This window comes from Canis lupus, chromosome 33, assembly GCF_048164855.1.
Source record: "Canis lupus baileyi chromosome 33, mCanLup2.hap1, whole genome shotgun sequence".
Taxonomy (NCBI): Eukaryota; Metazoa; Chordata; class Mammalia; order Carnivora; family Canidae; genus Canis; species Canis lupus.
The window spans coordinates 28,614,356-28,634,440 of NC_132870.1; the positions used below are offsets into that span (position 1 = coordinate 28,614,356).

A 20,085-nucleotide genomic window follows, 5' to 3' on the forward strand; every position below is an offset into this window, starting at 1 on the left:
AACATCTGATGGAAAATTCCTACCTATCTGGTACCAAAATTGTCGACAGGCTTCTTCGGGAAAGTCCACTGAAATTTCAGCACCAAAATGAAACTGTAAAAGATTAAGTGAGGGTCATCTGGTTCTAGTCAAGAACTAAATAATCTGTAGGCTACTGCTCTCTCCTGAGAAACACTGCAGATCTATCCCTTCCTTCCTCCGCAGTGGAAATGGGCTTTGCAAGCACAGGGACAGCATGTGCCTTGGCTATGGTGTGTATTAGGGAACCACTAGTCATCTTGTTTGGACTGAGCACAGGACTCAAAAGGGCTAGGATAGAGGTGAGCAAGAGAGACGGGAAGGGAGAACCCAGGAGTGGGTACAGGTAGACACAATAAGTGGTTTACACTTTATTTTCCAGACAACAAAAAGCACTGACTATTTGTACGTGGGGAAGTGGCACAATCACTTTGTGTTTTAGCAAATCCCTCTGGGGGCAACATGGAGGATCAATTGGCAGGAAAGAAGCCTGGAGGTGGGAAAATTATCCAAAGGCTATTCCAATAATCCAGACAGAAAGTTTGCACCCCTGAGCAGGGGTTGTGGCCGTGATGAGTGGAAGAGGAAAGACTCCATCAACACAGGCCCGAAGGACAGACCTGGTGGGACCTGGATGTAGGCTGCTGGAGAGGGAGCAGAGTCAACGGTAGCTCCTTTGTCACTGGGAAATATGTCAATGTCAATGCACTGTGAATTCAAAGCTGAGCAAAACTAAGTTGATTTATAAAGAGAGGTTTCCACCCATCTGGTCAAAAATATGGTCACTACAGTAAACAACAACTACACATTGCCTATAAATACTTGACAGGGATCTAGCAATGGTTACCAAGTCAGAAAAGTGCCTGATAGCAGAATACAGTCAATCAAGTCCCCATGCTGCATTTTTAAATAATAGAAAAAAATACATAAAGCTGCTCTTCCTCACTAGAACTCTATTACTTTTAAGTATCTCTGTATCATCTCATCTGAGAAGTCTCTACGGAGCAAAAACTTCCAAATCCTGGGCTGCAATGGTCTGGGCACCTTATGTGTAGCCCTGGGCTTGCAGAGTTAAGAGGGCATTTTGCTTGCTTGCCAGTTTTGTCGTTTGTTTCTTCAGCAGGCTGATTTACCACTGGTCAGTAAGGAATGGCTGAGAAGAGTTAGGGGAAAGGGAATCAAGAAAAATTAAAGGGGCAAAAGAGGAAGAAAAGAAGAGAGAAATGCATACTCATACTATATTGCAAAAACATAGCCGGTATAAAAACCATCCGATTTTCCTAAAGCACTAATTTGATTTTGTTGGAGTTTCCTCTTTAAAAGGTCAGTGTTGGATGCATCAGCATGAGCAAGAAGGTTCACAAGCAAGTGGCCTCTGTTTATAACTAGTGTCAGCAGTAGGACCAGAGAGTCGTTCTTACCATGTTTCAGATGTAGGCAGCTGTCATTCTTGGACCTGTACCTGCAGAAAATTGTGTCTTTAACAAATTTTTATTGAAGAGGTTTTTGTACATTTGTAGTAGTACAAATACGTAGTAGCTACAACATCATGTGGACTTGTTTGCTTTACTTTTTATGGTTCTTATACCAGCCATTTTTATTTGTGCAGTACAAGTAGTGGCCTTACATTTAATGAAAGAAAAAGGGGAAATAAATAGGACCTCACTGGTTGATGCCTTGAATTAATGTCCAGGAAAGATAAATCCTATCGTCATGTTTTCTATTTTCAGAATACCCAAGCCACAGAAAAGATTCTCTAGGACACATAAGGTAGTATATTATAAAATCAGAATAAAAATTGTTATTGTGAAGAGTTGTACAAATAGAAACATAGCAGAAGTATTAAAGAGGATATAGACAATGAAAGCAAAAGCCACCAGTTAACAACCAGGATTTGGGAAAGGAGCATTTATAGACATACCTTCACATAGTCACATTTAAAAGAAAGGTCTTTAAAACATTTTTAAAGAATTTCAGGAAGGAAAGCAGAGTTTAAAAAAAACCACAGGTTACAGCTGCAGAATAAAGCAGTGTCTAGAAGATGCAGACTACCTTAAAAGGTGTTTGTCATAAGCAGGAGAATTGACTGGAAAGTTACATGGAGCCTACCTGATGTTGATTCCTGGAGTTTCTCTCTCTTCCTCTTCTTTTTCTTACCCTGGAAGAAGATGGGTATATGGTCATGTTACAGACTGGACTATGAACACATGGATGGATATGATACTAAAGTACAAAAGGTAGGCAGTCAACAAAGAGACAGAGGTGCTCCCACTCTTTCTCTCTCTCTTTGCCATCTATACCTAGCAACAGCGAGGGAAAAGTTCTTACCTCTTTGTGACCTTTGTCTCTACAGCTTCATAATTTAATATCTGTATTGACAATGGAGGTGGTTTTCCATATACATACAAGGGTAATGATGTCCCAGGGCTGTGGCCACAGACTCCCACTCAAGGAAAGCCCACTTACAGAGACAGTCTATTATCAACTACCACACTTAGAACCCACTTCTGGTAGTGTTCATGATAAATCCTTACTGTGAATTCCACCATGTAATTAAAAATTCACGACATGAGCTAAAGAACCTTAGCCCCTATGGCACAGGCATGATGGCAATCAAGGAGAGTGGCAGAAAGGTAATACTGAACCTGAGAAAATGAAAGGTAATTTCAAAGACATTTCTGGTAAATTCGGACCTTGTTTCCTAAAACAGACATGATAACACAAATATACCTCAAAATCACCTTTGGCACAGATTTACAATTTTAAGTCTCATTTATAGTGGTCTTATTTTCTATCTTCATAATTTCCTCTAAAAAATAGTTGAAATACAGCATAGATACAGCACATATTTGATTTACATGAATAGTAAATAGCTGACCTGGATTAGAACGGTATTTTCAAATAACTATAACAGAACACATATCACATCGAATAGCTGTATTTTATGTCTACTGTAATAGTCACATTAACAAAGAACAAAACATAAAACTGTAAGATTACATTGAACATACTGCGTGAATATATAAAAGTCTATATTTTTATGCACTCCAGGGTAGTTTTTCTTCATGTCACATGACCTAACCATTGAAGCTTTAAAGCTTTGGAAGGTTGACTCAAACTATCCTCCCAAACAGCAGATATTCGTGACCCTGGGAAACAGCATTTCAAAAATAATGGAGTCATCTTTAACACTATTATTAAAAGCACTCTGAGAGGAGGGGACCACACAGAGGGAGAGCATGCTTCTCATGGGCTGCCCCTACCTTCCAAAGCTTCCTTTCAAATGGCATAACTGTGGTTTTCAGAAGACGCTCTGAGGTTGTTTCATGTGTCAGTAACTTCTCACTTTCTCCTCCTTGTTCCCATTTGCCTGTTCAACACTCATCTCAAGTGCCAGCTCTTCCAGGAACTTTCTCAGCCCCACTCAAAGCCCATCCCCTCTGGTCTGGTCTGTCCACACCCTTCCCTCAGGCAGACCTCACCACTAGAACCTAACTCCTCCCAGGTGCTGTAACATGCTGTGTCCCTGAGTCCCTCACCACATGGCCCTTGGCTCCTAAGAGCACCCCGAGCGTCTCAACACATCTATGCCATTTTGTGCATGCCCAGTATATGTGACTGGCCTGAGGTGTTGGACTGCTAGAGCCTTTGTGAAATAACCTGTGTTATATTCTAGGTATGAACCAGTGTTTCAAGAGAACCAACATTTTATGATAGACAAAGATGACCTAAGTAGTTTGGATGTACTGATGTCAACATACACAAAAAAAATCATCTGTGTGTGGTAAATATAAAAATATTTTTCATTAAAATTATGTATAATACTGAGGTTATTAAGCATTAAATTTAAAATGCTCTAACATTATAAATATCTAGCTGATTTAACCTAAGAAAATATGTGCACTGCTGATTTATGAAACCTTCAGTTATAAAAAATAAAAATTAGAAGAACTGAAGTAATAAAATCTATGATGCCACAGAATAGAGCATTTTAATATTCAATAACTGAGATATATTTAATATAATCTCAATAAGGATAAGGATAACAATCTGACACTAACTGCTAAGATACAAGGCATAAGGCATGTATCTTGTTTAGATTCCATTCCTATGCTGTTATTTTCAGAAGAATCTTTTTAGCTAAAGTGCTATCACTTGATTGGCTTCTGTTTGCCTTAGTCATTAATAGGCTTATATTTATTGTTATAAGAATTGTATGTCACAAAGCTGGGTTTTCCCTTCATTCCAGGGGATCCCACAATCAAGTTATGCAAAACAATTTCTTTTAAAAATCGTGCAGAAGAATTTAAAGGTAAATTTACATTATACCGGCTTTCTTTAAAACTACTTTCTTCTCATCTCCCCACATGAAGAAAAGGAGAGAGGGATAGAATATGTGTTTATCTCTTTTTAAAGTTTTATCCTTTACCTAAGATTCAGAAACAGAAACTTCACTCAAAGACATTCAACCAGCAATGCTAAATCTATACAAATTTCACAGCACGGCTCTTCCCTGGGTCAAATCTATCCAGAAGGATGCTAATTATTGCCTGGAGAAAAGAAGCACAGCTCAGGGGAGAAAACTCTTGAATTAAAGCAGTCTACTAAAGAAGGCACTGGAAAGACTGTGCTAGTCTGCTATAGAGAAGGCAAACTGCATAGCTTTTGAAAGTCAGGGAGAACCAGGTATAACTTGCAGTTTAGCCACTACATGGCCTTGGACTAATTACTTAACCTGACGACCTCTCCATTTCCCCCATATTGCATTAAAATGCAATAATGCTCTTCATGACCCTAAATTATTATAGGGATTAGAAAAATATCACAGAAAACATTTAAGACAGTTCTTGATGACAGGCATATGGTAGTCATTAAAACAACCAAACAAGAGCTCAGGAGAGTCCAATGAGCTGCCGCTCCTAAGTAACAAACACCATGATTCTTCCTTCCTATGTCATGGTTGTAGCCAATGTTTTAAGCTTCAAATCCTGACCAGTAGTGACTTTTCGGAAGCATGTTACAGGAAACAAATATGTTCCAAAAATCTTGATGTTCCATTATATGGGATGTCTGACCTCAGACAGGGGGCCCCACAGAACCATCTACAGCAATGGTCACACATTAAATTATATGTTGATTAATGGCTTCAACGTCACCCTTTTTAAAAGGGACAGTTCCACCTAATATTATTAGTTGGCTTTTCTAATGTCGGGCTCACATGGAACGTGAATGATCTTCAAAATTTTTAAATTAGGAGCTTAAATAATCAAAAGTGTTCCCTTCCATAAAATCTAAAACTGAAATATATAATTTATAATACACTTTCTCAGTAATAGTCTTTGCTGTATCAAGACCACGTTAGTAAAATCTTCAAATTCCAAAGTAATAAAATAACAGGCCCTATAAATGGGGTATTTCTGGCCAATTAGTACAATTTAAAAAATAAATACTCCATCTAAATAAAATACATAATAGACATCAAGGTACACTAATATGAAACAATTTTTTAAAATCCAGCTTTAATTAGTCTGTGGCAAAACAGTCAATTTGAATACATTCTTTTTAAGAATTAGATAATATCCTTTTGGAAAGAAATAGGACAGTAAGTACCAAAGAGCTTATATCTTTTAATTCAACAATTCCACTACTGTGAATGTATCCTACAGAAGTAATAGCCCTAAATATAAATAAATAAATAAATAAATAAATAAATAAATAAATAAATAAAAATTGTTATACACAGATCTCTTCATTGTAGGATTGTTTCCAATTGTTAAAAAAAAGGTAATTTAAATATCTAAAAAAGAGGAAAAAATGGTTACATAATTGTGACATTCACTCAAAATACTATAATATAGCCATTAAAGTTGATATATAGGGGCAGCCCGGTTGGCTCAGTGGTTTAGCGCCACCTTCAGCCCAGGGCCTGATCCTGGAGACCTAGGATCGAGTCCCACGTCGGGCTCCCTGCATGGAGCCTGCTTCTCCCTCTGCCTGTGTCTCTGACTCTCTCTCTCTCTCTCAATCTGTGTCTATCATGAATAAATAAGTAAAATCTTAAAAAAAAAAGTTGATATATAGAAAAACTATCCCATAACAGAAAAATGCTTATTACATATAAAAGCAAGCATGACACAAAAGTATATGTATACACACACACATACTTATATCCATGTTAAAAAACCAAACACAGAAAAAAATAACTGAAAGATAATATAATTAGTTATTACTACTGTTGCCTTTACATGATGAGATTATGGACTTATTTTGATTTTAAAGATTTGTTTATTTGAGAGCGAGCGAGTGAGCACAGGGGAAGGGCAGAGGGAGAGGAGAGGGAGAATCTCAAGCAGACTCCCTGCTGAGAGCAGAGCCCAGTGGGAGGCTCAATCCTACTACTCTGAGACCATGACCTGAGCTGAAATCAAGAGTTGGCCACTTAACCAACTGGGCCACTCAGGTGCCCCGATATTTTGGGCATTTAAAACAAAATCTTTTTTACCAACATTTTAATGGATTTTTTTGGATTACAGTTTTACCTAAAAAAGTCCATTATATAACTAGAGGAAAAAAAAGTATGACAGCTCGAAGCTTTCTAAATGCAATATATCCTTGAAATCTTTATTATAAAGTTCATTAACTTCCATTACATATACAGTAGTCCTCCCTTATCTGTAACTTTGCTTTCCACAGTTTCAGTAACCTCTGGTCAAGCAGGGTCTGGAAGCAGACAATCCTCCTTCTGACATGGTGTCAGCAGATCAGCAGCAGCCTAATGCAATATCACAATGCCTGCTCAGTCCCCTTACTTCATGTCCTCATGTTACCATCTCACATCATGACAAGGAGAGAGGTGAGTATGGTACAAGAAGAGATTTTGAGAGAGGCAGACTACTTTGACATAACTTTTAGAACAATATATTGTTAACGATTGTTCTATTTTATTGTTGTTAATCACTTACTGTGTCTTTATAAACTTTATCATAGGTATGTATGAAAAGGAGAAAACAGCATATACAGGGTTCAGTACTTTTGGTGGTTTCAGGAATCCTCTGGGGGTACTGAAACATATCCCCAGTGAATAAAGGAGGATGGAGGGAGCTACTGTACTCTAAAACACCTTTCCATCACAAAAGTAACAGACAGAAAAAGTGACAGTACGGAGCTTTTGGTATTCAGAAGGAGCTTACATAATTGTCTCTTGCAGACCAGCCTGGATAGAGCTGCATATGTAGCTGTCTTTCCTTCCGTGCTAATTCATAATATTTGGCCTGCTCTTCACGGGAGAGGGCATGCCACTAAAACAAAAAGAGGAAGGAAAACAAATCAAATGAAAGCAAGCAAAAGAGCAACAATATTATATATTTCATGTTTCAAAGATTAAAGAATTAAAATATTAAGCACTTAAATTCTGATTTATTTTTAAATGGTGGAAGAGCAAGGACTGCGGAAATCCACTTAGAGTCCAGCAGGGAGAGTGAAACTCAAACTTTGGTCTCTATCCTGTTCCTCCCACATCACATGAAACATTCAAGGTGATTAAATATCCAAAGTAAAATATTCTGTTACCCACCCTTTCTCTTTTCCCATATAAATTAGAAAGAACTTTCACTGGGGAGCCTCAACACCCAACTTAGGCCTTGTTCACAGTCTGTACCATATTCTGATATTTGAGACCAAGTACCATTTATTTATGCAAAATGTGATAATTTCCAGATGTCTTTTCCACACAGATGCATCCTCACCTCACATGGACACTCTCCCACCCACTCTGTCATACAGAAGGTCAGAAACCTGCATCCTGTGATCCTGTCTATAAAGCAAGACCTTAAATCAGTCTGTCTTAGCCCCTTTCACCCTATCCTCACACTTGCAAAACACTACTTGTCTAGAGGGAGCACACTGACAGCACTGTCCAATCGTATGTGCACTCTATGGCTACAGTTTTTAGCTTCCTTCTGACAGAAAGCAAGGAGTACTGTCTAGGTTTGTTTTGCCATCTAGAAACTGAGACTGTGGTATCTAATTTGGAGAACGTAATGGCTGACACCTGCGAACTTTCCATTTCCCTTATAATAGCTGACATAATTATGTATCATATACAGCAAGATAGCTAATGTACGCAAGGCATCCATTTGGTAATTTAAGCAGCTTATATTTGGATATTGCTCTGCATATGTTCACACATGACTCGCTCTAGGTGCCCTAGCAGGCAGTTTTCAAGTATTTTCCCATTTCTTCAATGCTAGGATCTGCCAGTGGAACCTTCCAGGAGAACCTGCTGGGCTCTGGGGAACCAACTAGCCAGAGGGATGGCATGGAGGCGCAGCCACGGGTGGGGCAGGTCTGACCCACACCACACGTACCCACGCTCTGGGTCAGCTCCCACCTGTCCACTCCTCCTGGCCCCAGCTCTAAAGTGCTAGGAGATTCTCTCTCATTCATGGCTGGTCTGCCCTGAATTTAATTTCCCTGTCCAGTTTTAAAAAAATAAGGAAAAGAAAAGAAAGATGTGGCTGAACTGGGGAAAAGATGGAGGAGCGAGGAAGAGAGGCCATGAAAGAGAAAAAGTTCTCCTGGAGGAGGCTCCTGAGGTATGGCTAGGCAGCTTTCCTCAAGAAAAACAAACACCTGCTTGCTCCTGTTTGTTAAAAGACCTGGGACGATCCCAAGAAGAACACTAAAGCACCTTCTGCCACTCCCCACCCTCCCTCTCCGGCCTCCAGCGCAGGAGGTGCCCCAGAGCAGGGCATCGGATTCAGTTCCTCCAAAAGCCCCTGAGATGCCTGGGCCTCTATGTTGGATAGCGCAGATGGCTTATTTTTTGATTGCTTTAGAAGAACAGAGCATCGAGTAGTTAAGAAGCGTGACACACAGCAGGACTTGGGTACGAACCTGAGGGCAAATCAGGAAATAAGCCTTTCTTTTAAGAAATGATGGGGACGTGGGGGGAATGGACACTGGAGAGCTGACAGGGGGAAAAAAACCTGAAAAAAGTTACCTGAGACACAGTTCTTTATACACCAGCAAAGTAAACACAGTTAGTGAAAATAATCTTAAGAAGGAGGCAGGTCTGGGACAGTGGTGTGAGTTTAAACCAGGCTTCTGCCCACCACTGGCCTTCCTAAATCTGGAACAATGACCCAGTACCAGAGACCTACACAGGGTGGAAAACAAACTGGACACAGTGGAGAAGATCGGCCTTGATTATTTGTTTGGGGTTTTTTTGGGGGTGGGGGGACAGGGTTGGTGGTTTTTTTTTTTTTAAGAAAACACTGATCATTAATATTTACACAGTTCTGGTGTTAAATGTGATTGGCAAGAGGCAAAATGTTACCAAAAAGGAACAAATTGGGAGACAAAAAGGAAAAAAAGTAAAATTACAACTTTTGTAAATTTTTATTCATTTGACTAACGAAATATATTGGCATAATTTTATGTAGTTTATGGCAGCTTTATAACTTGCTGAGAAAACCTGGATTAAATTTTATAAAACTTCTCTCAAAATATGTATGGGGGTTGGGTCTTTTATCCAAACAACCAGTTATTCAGTTAAAACAGAGCATTTAGGTTGACAAAATGATCCCAGTTAACTGAGCAAAATGCAAGGAGAGAAAAAGCAGGCCACAAAGTATTGACTTGAAGTCTCAATCGCTTTTAGTTCCCAAGTATTTCTAATGCACAAAATCTATCCACAAAAAGATCATTTACTAGAGTAAAACAGTAGATAGAACAATGGTATTAAAGCCTTGTAAATGAAAACAGTCCAGTACAAACTAGAAAGATGGCCTTTTTTAATAGGAATTTCTGAAACACAATGGGCTTAAAAAAAACACTTTTGTATCTCTTGTTTACTGAAAAACTGAGTTAATTCTTTTTTTGAAAAAATCAGATTTCATTGTCAACATTTCCAAAGTTGTTGGAAAACATATTAAAAATTCTGACAAATTTGCAACAAATGGGACCTCCTTTAACAGCCTGGAAGGTCTGAAAAGCCTTCTTTTAAAGTAAGATTTGAAAAAAAAAAAAAATAAAGTAAGATTTGTGCTATTAATTCATATGACTGAATATTTCTTTTTAGAGATACAGTATAGATGAATAAAATAAAAAAGATAAAATGTTCCAGGGTGGATTTAAGGTCTACTTTTAAGAATTCTAATTATTCCAGTATAAAACTTCATGATTTTAAAAGCAGGAACTTTAAAGAACTAGCAAGGACTACTCTGCCAGAGGGAAGTTATGAAAGGAGAGAAAATCTGATCTTAATCAAAGATCTCAGAGACCTATAAATAGAAACAGGTGTCCAAATCAAAGACAGAGAGAGACCCCAAATGAGAACCATCCTTTAGGACACACGCTCTGATCTGGGGATCGTTAAGGAAGCTGAGAAAGTAGCAATTGTTGGAAATGTGCATTAAAAATAGGAAGCATACCTCCGTATCATATCCTAACTTACTCTCTTGAGCAGAAAAATAATTACCACTGCAGAGCCAGGGGACTTTTAACTCAAAAAAGGAAAAGAGTCAAGAGTTCTATATAAACTAGAAAAGAACATCAACCCTTCTTTCCCTCTGGTTTCTTCTTTTAAAGGGTCAGGGGGAATGGTCATCAGCCTTTAAGCTTTTAAGGCAAAGTTCCTCAAAGATGATGGGAATCATTTATCTGCTATGTTCTGGCTTGGAAAATCATTGTAATTATTGTTATTAAGTGTTTAAGAATCCACAGGGAGGGAGGGTATTATACACAGGGCACCAAGAGAGCTATAATCTGCTACCAAATCCTACCCCTGAAACCCTGGTGTCCTGCGGATTGGAAATCACATTTTTATTCTCTCCAACAGGAATCGATAATGCAAGAAAGCTTACTTCTCTCCATCTGTTCACATGGCTTGGAAATCTCCTGCATGTCTTCTATTATGTATGTTGAAGTTTATTAGGTTTGTATCAAACATGGTAAAAATTACCCACAATAGCTAAAACACGATCATTTAAGTTTTACAAAAGCTGTTAGACCTTCCTTGTCTAAATGTTCATTTACAAATCATGAATTTCTTGAGGTTGCAAAAACAAATGCATAGGGTCATAATTTAAGTAACTATCACATACATGAAGAGCATCAACAAATTAAAATGAAGCATTTCTAAAATTATAATGTAGTATTAGAAAAACTCCAATCTTTCTCACCATTCTTCATATACCTAATGTTTTAAGACCATTTCAATCCTTATAAAAAGCACCTGGGAAGACTAGCCTTTGGGCTGGTGGCTGGATAAAGAAATCTTATAGCATCTGCCCTAGTTTTAGCCTCGTGCCTGGTATACAGTAGGTGATCAGAAGAGCATCGTGGAGTGAGTAAAAGAAAGAGTGAAAAGAAAAGAGGCAATGCAGACACCATGCACATATTTTAAGACCCAGAGAACAATTTTTCTAGAATAAAGGCTTCTCCAGCCCATATAAATTCTTCCAGTTTCTGAGTAGAACAGATCTTCTACCTTGGAAGGAGTGGCCACCTGTGTTTGCCGGGGTTCTTCCAGAAGCATGGCTGGTACTGCAAAGCCTTTCTATAGTTCCCTAGGTGGGCTAAGCGCTTTCTTGCTTCAGTCATGAGTGCACACACGTCACTCCATTGGGGAGGGTCTACCTCTCTCCACTGATCATGTGGTTAATTTCTACTCATTCAGGTCTCAGCTTAAATACTGTTTTTTTTTTTTTTTTTTCTGGGAACTTCCCTAGCTCCCTGTTATTCTTTCTCATAGAATCTTACTCTTTACATTCACAGTATTTATCATCATTTTAATTATATATTGGATCATTACCTGTCTAGTGTTTGCATCCTATCACAAAATGTTAAGCTCCACGAAGACAAGGACCTATCTATTTTATTCAGCAATTATTATCTAATGCCTATGAGTACGTGGCACATAAAAGACACCCAATAAGTGTAACAGGGAAAACAGTTAACATTTATATATAGGAGGTTTTGTGTGTGCTAGGTACAATCTAAGTTGTTTACAATGCATTCTATCATTTAATCCTCCTAAATGTTTTTATCCTATCTTTCTGTTACTTCCCAAAGTGGCTGGTGATTATACAGCCACATTCCATAACCACCTTTAACGAAACCGTTCCAAGGTTACCATGAACATTTACATCCCACCCCACTACTTACCCTTCTGCCTAGAATCTGGTTGATAGCTGCACTTTCTTTTAGGGTACACTCAGCTACGACATTCGCTCTCATTTCTTTCATGTATAACATAAAAGCATTCAGAGGCTTCTTAATGTGAGGTCTTTTTGGCTCCTGTTCCTTTCTCTGTTCATGCTGAGGCTTCCTAAAAGGTGGTTGGGATGGTGTTGGGGGAGGGGGGAGGGAAGGATAGGGGAAGGAGGACACGGGAGGAGAGAAGCAGAGCATCTATTCATGTCACCAGTCAAACTCAAGCCGAGGACAACACTCTAGAAGCTCGACAAGCACCCAGAGCAGAATCACATTAGAAGAACAACTCATTGGGAGTAAGGATCCTTTGGTTTGAGAAAGTTTACCTTTAGCCATAGAAGTGTTTGACATAAAATGGGCCCTGAGGCTGACTGAGCTTCTTGGTTACCTCAGGAAAGGTTGAACACATAGTATGTATGGTGGTTATTCCTCTTCCAGAACTGAGGCTCTTAACTTTTTGGGTGTAGGGACCTTTGAGAAACTAATGAAACTCCAGACTCTCTCCCCTAAACCAATGCGTGTTGGCTTTGCCTGCCCTTGCAGGCGTTTTATGCACTATCATATGCACCCAGCCACCCCGTCCTCCTGTCCAGGTCTACAGACCCTAGATTAAGGAATTCAGGGAAGTTAGTCCTGTTCTCACAGCCTGAGACAACCCTGGCCTCCTGGGCTTGGTTTGCCCCTTTCCTTTGAATTCTGTGCTTCTGAAGCCTGCAGCAGGGTTAAGTGTATGTCAGGAAGGAAATGCATGCAGCCCTCCTGTCTACTTCTCTCAGGTACCATCAGGTGCTCCTCAACAATCAGAACCAATTAAAACCTGGTAGTAAATTGCTTAAGATTATTCAATGCCCACACTGAAGATTACTCCATTTTGGTGAGGTTTGGTGATGTTCCCTTGATCTTTTGAGGTCTATGCTCCTTTCCAATCTTAAAATCAGTGCAGTGAGAATCGAGCTGTTTAAAGTCCTCAGGGGCAGAACTTTCAAGGCAGAGTCACACTGATTTTCATAATAAAAGAGAGGGAGAAAATGTTCAAGAGTAGCAAGAAGAAATTGTGTTTAGATCCTCAGTATCTTAAGGCATTCACAGGTGAAACCAGAGGTGTACTCACACGTGCATTAGATCACTGTCAGTGTGGGGATGCTCCTGTTTGACCTGAGGCGTTACAATAGCTGGATGAGGGATGCCAGTTGTATGGGGACCAGGAGGACCAGGAATCATATGATGGGAAAACCTGAAAGAAGGAAAGAAAAGAAAACATATGTACTAGTGGCTGTTGTAGCAAAAAGAGGAAGAATTCTGAAATAATCCACTAACTTGCTATTGGCTGAGAATGAAAACACATCTTTATACACAAGAGTATTAACTATAAATTTGAGTGGGCCAATAATTAATTTCTCTCTGTATTCAAGCGGAAATATTTATATTTATTCCTTGTAGAACAGAATTTATTTTCAAACTAATAGACATTTTTCCTAGGAAGGCTATAGGTCATTGGATTAAGAAATTTCTTGCAAAGCAGTTTTCAAAGAAACACTTCAGTAAGTGAAATTGCTGGAAGTATAACATTTTATTAGGATTTGGCTTTTTAAATGATTTTTAAATGAAAGCTAAAGACATCATATTAAAATATCTCTGCCTACATCCTTAAGCAACCTGTCACAATAAGTCTTCTCATACTTGTTGGCTTCTTTATTGATATATGGAGAAAACAACTGAGAAAATAATGGACAGCAGTTTGTTCTTAGTCCCCAATTTAATAAAGCTGCCACCAGCATCATCTAAAATAATCTACACAGAAAGAAAGTACTGTTCGAAAGGCCTAGTCTTATGGAAAACTGGTAATAAAATTAAGGGAAGGATACAGTTCTGCCGCAGGTAAAAAACTACACATCCTAAAGGCTTTTCTCCCGAGTACACTTGGTAGACCATAAAAAAAATCTCAAGTATCCACCACCATACAACACAAAGGAGGGCTACTGCCATGTAAGAAAAATGACTTTCAATAAATGCTTTGGATACATTTGAATATGCTTTAGAAGATTTTGGTTTTCAAACAGTATTGTTTGTTGATTTATTTTTAAGTAGGCTCCACACCCAATGAGGGGCTTGATTTCATGACCTGGAGATCCCAAGGTATGTGCTCTACTGACCGGGCCAACCAGGTGCCCTGCTTTTCAAACTGTTTGAAAGTTAACATTTAGCCAGAACAATATTCTCAGGTCTTTTTATCACAGCCAGCACAATTAACTTCTTCATCTGGGAAGGAAAGAAGGAACTCTGCCTGGATTAGAAACAAATTTTTAGAAATTAAAGAGGCATGGGAAAAATATAAATATTTGAGTAAATGATAATGCTCTGTTGTATACTGTTTGCAAAGATACATGATGCTGGTTACTTGCATGGGAGAACATCCTGTCACCAGACAGTTCTTACAGTGTTACAAGGTGTAAAAATATATTTTGGGGGAAGGATATTAATTTCATTCCCTCCCAACCAGCTAGATTTACAATTTGCTGAGCAAATAAAGGTTTTGTAAAAAGCTGAAATTCACCACAGAAACTGCGGATTTCATACCTACATAATAAAAAAGTGAAGATTCACAACCAGTTACTAGCCCCACAGTTTGACTTCCAGCACAATGATGCTAGTTCCCTCGAATAAGCCACATTGAACACACAGATGATGCACAACAAATGTGTGTGTACATCAAGCACAGGGCACAGACGCCATCCTTTCCAGAAGCAAAAGCATTACACAGAGCAGTGTGGCATGGCAGGTCTCACAGAGCTTCGCTTGAACTAGAACATGTCCACACAGGGCCTGATTCACACACTAGGACACACACCCCGCATGGCCTGCAGCCAATAAGCACCATCCTTTCTCTTCTGACAGCCTTGATTCAGGAAGGCTCTGGACTGTCTGGGCATTTTCAAACACTGTCACATTAAACTGATACAACTTTCCTCAAAGAAAGCAAATTAGAAAACTCAGACCAAACCAGTCTTTATCCGCCCCCTTAACCCACTCCCAGCATATTTTGACTCAAACAAACTCTTCTTAGAAATGTCTGTTTTCGGGGCATTTCACATCCCGCAGTCAGGTGGCAGTGAATTCTTTTGGATGCACAATTTCCGGGGTGTTGCCTGAGTCTACCTGAGGGGTGTTGCTGGTGCTGGTGGGGTGCAGCGTTTGGCTCCTACCCAGGAATCTCTAGGACACCTAGTGTGGGAGCCAGGCACACTGCACAGACAGACGCATGGCTGAGTTATGCACCCTCCTAGCCAACCAAGAGGCAAGCAGAGGCGCACAAAATGCAAGCGCAAGAAGAGCAACTTGTCCTGGGGTGCCCGGTTTCCACCTCTACCTACCTGGACATGGAAGTGTCGACTGACAGTGAGGATGGATAGGGTTGCCTGAATCCTCCCGTGATGGGATATACAGGCTGACCTTGCCTGAGGTCACAGAAGAAAGGAACCCATCAATGAAAAAACACGAGTTACCAACCAGCAATAAGAGTTTGATGAGGCTCAGAGAAGAGGGAGGTATCCAAAAAGAACTGCGTGGGGGGTAATTACAGACCACAGCATTTCTTCAGTTAATCAACTGCTTCCCTTCTTACCCTCCACCCAATCAAAGCATCATTTACCTTGAAGAAAACCTCCCACCTTCAGCCTGAAAAGCAAACCAGTCCATGAATTACCTTTTACCCATTCCTTTCTCCCAACCCCACTAATGCTCAAATGAACAAAATAGGCATATAACACATGTTTAGTGAATGTAACAGAACCATGAGAATGGTGAAATACTCCTCTCAGAATCTTTGAAAACTTCAGGGGAGAAAAGAAAGAGGGGAATAAAATTTATATAAAAAATGAACAAATATTTTAAAAACACTGTACTCCCCACCCCTTCATATATCCATGCTACAGTCAAGAAATAAGAGATAAATCTATCGGACTTATTCCCTCTCTACTCTGAGAATTCCATCTCTCTGTTTTTCCCACATCTCACATTTCTCATTTATACAATCTTTATTTCCAGCTGCCACTCAGCACAGGATTATTGCCCCTAAGTAGTAAGTTCAGACAGAATAATTGATATAGGTTTGAAAGTGTATGCATAATCAATTAAACAGTTGACTGGGAGATTTAGTGCTAAAGAGAGGAGAGGGAGAGAGAGAGACAGCTGGAATTTCCAAGACAGGATGACCCCTTCTTGCCGAAGAGGAGATAAGGTAAGGATGTCAAGGTAGGGAGACTGGGGCAGTGATAGGGGGTTTTGGGGATAGAGGGCCAGATAAAGAAAGGAGAGGGTTCATCTACTAAAGTTGAAGCAGTGTTTCCATGGAGTGAGCAGTGGGGGAGGGGAGGAGTGGAAAAGGAATGGGAGTGCAATGGGGTAAGCTGTGTGTTAACAATAAGATGATAAAAATAGGCTACACTATGTAAGTCTTTCTTCCAAAAATATTATTTCTTTTCCTTTCCTTCCATAATTTAAAAAATTTTGAAAATAGCAGTAAGAATTTTTTAGACATAAAATAGAGAGTTTGGATTCTGAAAAAAGGAAGCCCAAACATCAGTTTTTCACCTGTCTGAACTCAAACTGGTGCTTACTTTATTAACATTCAAAAGATGCTTTTGTTAATCTTGAATTTCTATTTGTCATTTCCTTCATTTGCTTATTTTATAAACAAAGACTAATATTCAATGTGTCTAAGTTTGTTTCAAAAATAAGTTGTTCATAAAAAACTAGACAAGAAGAACCACACTGAACACTTTGTATAGGCATAGCAAATGCCCAAAGCCACAAATTGAACCCATAAAACTATAAGCTTCAAAGCAAATGCTACACACAGTCATTTTCTACACATATTAGCAAAAGGATTCAATCCATTTCAAAGTCTGTATATTTTTTAAGCTTTCAAATTGAAATGAAATAAAGTTAGCACCTTGCTTGTTGATGTGAAATTTTTTCAACTCCACAAGTGTTATCATTCATAAAGCTAACTTCCATGAATGGAAAGAAGAACATATGCTCAAATGTCTGAATGAAGGTTATAGGAAGGATCTTACCAGCCAAGAGGTGGGGTAATCTGTCCAACACCACCTGGAGACAGGGGATAAAAGGTAGGGATCTCAGGAGCTGGAGGATGTCTAGACATGCCTGTTCAAAAGAACAATGGAGAAGTAGAGTTTTCAGATTCACGGGACATCTGGCTATAAGAATAAAATAAAAGCCATTAATACTTAAGGTCTAGCATGAAACAGTGTTTACTGGATGTATTTAACTGAAGTCAGTTTGTTAGCTTTTCTCAAGATTTCAAAATCTGAGAAAACAAGTCTTAAGATAGGACATCTTGAGAAACTCTTAAAAGAGTAAATACACTGCTAGTAAAACAGTGACCATAGTAAGATTTTTAAATTATGTAGTTTGCCCTCATTATTTCATTTTGGTTAAGAAAATGGTAGACAATTGTTTTTGTGTAGAATGGAAAAATAACAGCCTTCATAAGTAGATGGCCATGGTGCTCAAAGATTAGGTAAATTGCCACTTTCATATTTTCATTGGCTCCCTTATGGACACATAGATTTGGGAAATGTGATACCTCCGAGGATCAAAGATTAATTAGGAATCATCTTCAGCCCCATAATGGTCACACTTGATATGATTCATTTTGGTCTCTGCCACTTTAGCTCCAACTAAGCTCTTCATCAAGTTGAGTCCTCTGGGCTCCAAGGTCAAGCTGTCCTGGATTAGTTGTATTCCACAGAAAATGAAAATGCCACCAAATTGTTTCTTGAGCTCACACTCCCTGGGGTACACTGCCCTATAACTGTAAAAACCACCTAAAGATTATACCTAATCCTAGTCCCACATGGCATCTCTTTGTTTATATTCCACCTTGGGTACAGAAAAGAAGGGGCACATGCATAAAAATGCAAAATATAAAAACATAGATTCAGTGTATTTGGGTGAAAGTGATTCTGATTAGAAAAAAACAAACAAACCATAAAAGTTTCTTTATATAGCTAACCTGGCCTTTCCAGATTCAACACCCAGAAATGACCAGTATGTGGACTTAGGTGAACATATGAAAGATGCTTTTTAGTTATTTTGCTTTTTTACTGTTTAAAATGACTATGAGTTTCATTTGGGTCTTATATTTAAGGTCTTGAACTTAAGATGTGTTGCCTTCAAAGTTGGTGTTAATTTGACTCTGAGGTTAGGACAAACTATTACTCAACTCTTATAAGAAACAGGTAGGAGGAAGGTTTTTAATCCCTCAACAGAGAGCTTATATGAAATTATCTCACATTTTGCTGTTTTTAAAAGATCTGTCAAATTCCCACCACCTTGCCTTTTTGGCTAGAAATACCACTACTTTTGGGTTCACAGTGGATCCCAAATTTCATATTCGGGATTTTTTTCTTGGGTCTGGGGAGGTTTGGGTAGTAGGAGTAAATCTAAGAGAGCCTATGGTGATGATTCTTGACCTATCAGAATCACTGGGGAGTTTCTCCAACTTGCTGCCCTCCTACCTTTCAGATTCAGAAACCTTCCCAAACCTCAGGGTAAGCAGGATGACTGTTCAGTTTAAAAAAAAAAACCAAACTAACTCAGAAGAGCTTTGGAAACTTCGTGGAACTGTGAGCTTGAAAAATCACGACTACAGGTCATAGACCAACAGAATTGTCTACTTTAATCCCTTTATTTTACAAACGGGAAACCAAGGTGTGGAATGACTGCTCAGGCATCCTGGTTGGGTATATACAAAATACGTATTTTCCTGGGCTTTTATCACTGGGACACAGACAGGTAACCTGCTTGCAATCACATATCTATGCAGACGAGGCTAAAATCTTGCTCTCCACTCTTGTCCATGTTCCAAGTAAGCCTAGAATCCCACAGCAGTGATTCTGTGTAGGAGCAGGAGCAGGAGCAATGCAACTGAACACAATACAAACTAATTTGATTTGGTTTTACTGCTCAAGGGAGAAAGGAGGAAACTACCATTTATTTAGCATCTGCTACATGCTAGTTCATATGCTGGGTATTTAGTTTGATGGTTTCTATTAAATACATTTATACTCACATTTCAAATATGCCTCTCTAATGTCTGTAGCTCAGAGAAATCCTTCTTTCTTGTTTGAATCTACTGTTTTATTTTTTTGAATCTACTAAGTTTTAATTTGTACTTTTAATGTGGCACTTAAGATGTTCTTCATTTTATTTTATACTTAGTTTGTGCAAATGATTTCCTGCATGAGGCCATATACCACTTGGAAAAAAAGAGACTATGTTTTACCAATCTAGGTATCAAACTCTGGTTGTCTCCAGAAATGGTTCTCGATAAATACTTTTGAATGACTGGACAAATGAACAAGTGAATCAAAAGTGTTTAAGCAGACCCATTCTTCATTCTGGGTCAATATTACCAACAATCTTGCATGTCTTACAAGTACATGATGTGGCTTAGGTCATTACATGAGTAGAAAACGGATCTGTGTTTTCTACATAGCCTATTGTTATGTTAAGATCCTAGAAGTGTATGCCTCCACCAACTGCTATGCTACTGGAGACATGTTTCACATCATTCATTTAACTAGTATTCACTGAATACTCACTATGTACTAGAGGCTAGACACAGCATAGCCTTAACAATTCTTAAGCTTTTATAAGTAAGCTTGATAATAATTATGGATGAAATGATTCTGGAGTCAGATTTATATGGATCTATCAATTCTGCCACTTGCACAAGCTATATATCTTTGAGAAAGCTATGTAATTATTACTGTTCTTTTTTTTTTTTTTTTAGATTTTATTTAAAATCTAAAGTGGCAGAGACCC

General features: G+C 38.8%; 1 protein-coding gene and 1 long non-coding RNA gene across 8 annotated transcripts in view; one reads left to right on the forward strand and one right to left on the reverse strand.

Moving 5' to 3' along the window:
• LEF1 (lymphoid enhancer binding factor 1) overlaps window positions 1-20,085 on the reverse strand; it is a 131,413-nt gene that overhangs the window by 25,081 nt on the left and 86,247 nt on the right. For 3 of the 7 annotated variants that reach the window (XM_072809864.1, XM_072809862.1, XM_072809868.1), the window contains exons 5-11: window positions 17,310-17,400; window positions 15,606-15,689; window positions 13,346-13,468; window positions 12,187-12,349; window positions 7,209-7,316; window positions 2,128-2,176; window positions 1,440-1,480 (exon numbers count right to left, since the gene is read on the reverse strand). In XM_072809864.1, the coding sequence (XP_072665965.1) occupies window positions 1,446-1,480; window positions 2,128-2,176; window positions 7,209-7,316; window positions 12,187-12,349; window positions 13,346-13,468; window positions 15,606-15,689; window positions 17,310-17,400 (653 nt within the window). In that variant the 3' untranslated portion in view covers window positions 1,440-1,445. The remainder of the gene's footprint in view (window positions 1-1,439; window positions 1,481-2,127; window positions 2,177-7,208; window positions 7,317-12,186; window positions 12,350-13,345; window positions 13,469-15,605; window positions 15,690-17,309; window positions 17,401-20,085) is intronic. The other 4 variants (XM_072809861.1, XM_072809867.1, XM_072809866.1 and 1 more) reach the window with 3 other exon arrangements.
• LOC140623440 (uncharacterized) lies at window positions 3,167-11,554 on the forward strand. Its single transcript, XR_012023055.1, has 4 exons — window positions 3,167-3,802; window positions 4,268-4,330; window positions 6,712-6,871; window positions 10,859-11,554. It is a non-coding gene; the product is annotated as an uncharacterized lncRNA (long non-coding RNA).